This window comes from Etheostoma spectabile, chromosome 4, assembly GCF_008692095.1.
Source record: "Etheostoma spectabile isolate EspeVRDwgs_2016 chromosome 4, UIUC_Espe_1.0, whole genome shotgun sequence".
Taxonomy (NCBI): domain Eukaryota; kingdom Metazoa; phylum Chordata; class Actinopteri; order Perciformes; family Percidae; genus Etheostoma; species Etheostoma spectabile.
The window spans coordinates 614,906-616,204 of record NC_045736.1 but is presented as its reverse complement, the minus strand read 5'-3'; the positions used below and the strand labels follow the sequence as shown (position 1 = coordinate 616,204).

Genomic DNA, 1,299 nt, shown 5'->3' with positions numbered 1-1,299 from the left:
AAATAACTAATGTTAGGGAAATCTGTTTACGTTTAACGCATTCATAGATTTAAAAAAAAAATATGTATTGGCATATTGGATTTTTTTTTAAACAAATATTTGTATCGTTATCAGCCTCAAATCTAGTGTCAAACAATATTCTTCTCTCAGTCATAATGTCACAGACTTGATCAAAACACACAGTTCTGAAGGTTTTGGACTGTTGGTGGTGAAAAGAAGTCCAACAGAGGAGTTTCCTAGCTGTTAGGTCTTGTTTATGTTTGTCTGCGTTGACTTCAACTTGCTGGGCGTTAAACGCTGGTGTTAGATCACAGCTCAGGGACTCGGGCGTCTATTTCCATTTCTTTTACTTCTAATGAGGAATATAAAGTTTACACAAGGAGAAACAGTGAGACTCTCTTCTGCCAACAATAAAATAACAGCGCCTGCATTGTTCTATGTTATGGGAAATATGTTGGTGGTTTGAGCTGCCTGTGCATGTGTGTGTGCGTAAGTGAGTGTGTGCATGCTTGCGTGTGTGTGTCTGTGTGTGTTTGTGTGTGTTTGCAGGATTTTAACCCCACCCAGACATTTAGCTTGTACATGTTGAACACATACAAGCTAAATGTCCTCATGATGAAAAAAACATTCATTATTTCACTTTGTAAAAGACTATTAACGTAGTAAAGGAAAGCTAGCCACACTAGCCTAGCAACATTAAGGCTACAACCACCTCTCCATTCAGAAAGAACGTCATAATGGTAGAAATGTATTATCTTATTAACGAATATGATAATGAAATCAAACTGTGTGTTTGCGTGTGCGTGCGTGCGTGCGTGTGTGTGTGTGTGTGTGTGTTCCTCCTGCAGACCTGGTTGGCCTTCCTCTGGTGAAGTTTGACTTCTCCTGTAACAAGGTGTCGACCATCCCGGTGTGCTACAGGAAGATGAAACAGCTCCAGTCCCTCCAGTTAGAAAACAACCCACTGCAGAGTCCACCTGCACAGGTACACACACACACACACACACACACAGCACTGTTGCAGCAGCATAAAAGGCTCCGTCCAAAATTCCAAAGTAACATATTATTTAGTCTTTATTAAATCTTTTTTGTATGTCCAAAACCTTAGTATGAAACCAATAGTAAGCAAATTTAATATAATTTCCGTTAAAATATGACAGTATGCAATACTACGTTACCCTTTCAGTAATGTAAGCGTTATTTTGCGATATGATCAGCTTTTTACTTAAAGGTGCCTCGCCACACAAAACTGTTGTTACTTGCACTTGTCATGCTGCCTGAGCTCATTAATATTCATGA

General features: G+C 39.2%; 1 protein-coding gene across 1 annotated transcript in view; it reads left to right on the top strand.

The window, feature by feature from the left end:
- The window catches only part of lrch1 (leucine-rich repeats and calponin homology (CH) domain containing 1), a gene marked incomplete in the record, with an annotated part of 222,442 nt that overhangs the window by 63,709 nt on the left and 157,434 nt on the right, over nt 1-1,299 (top strand). The window contains 1 exon segment of the mRNA XM_032512767.1: nt 849-985. Within this exon segment, the coding sequence (XP_032368658.1) occupies nt 849-985 (137 nt within the window).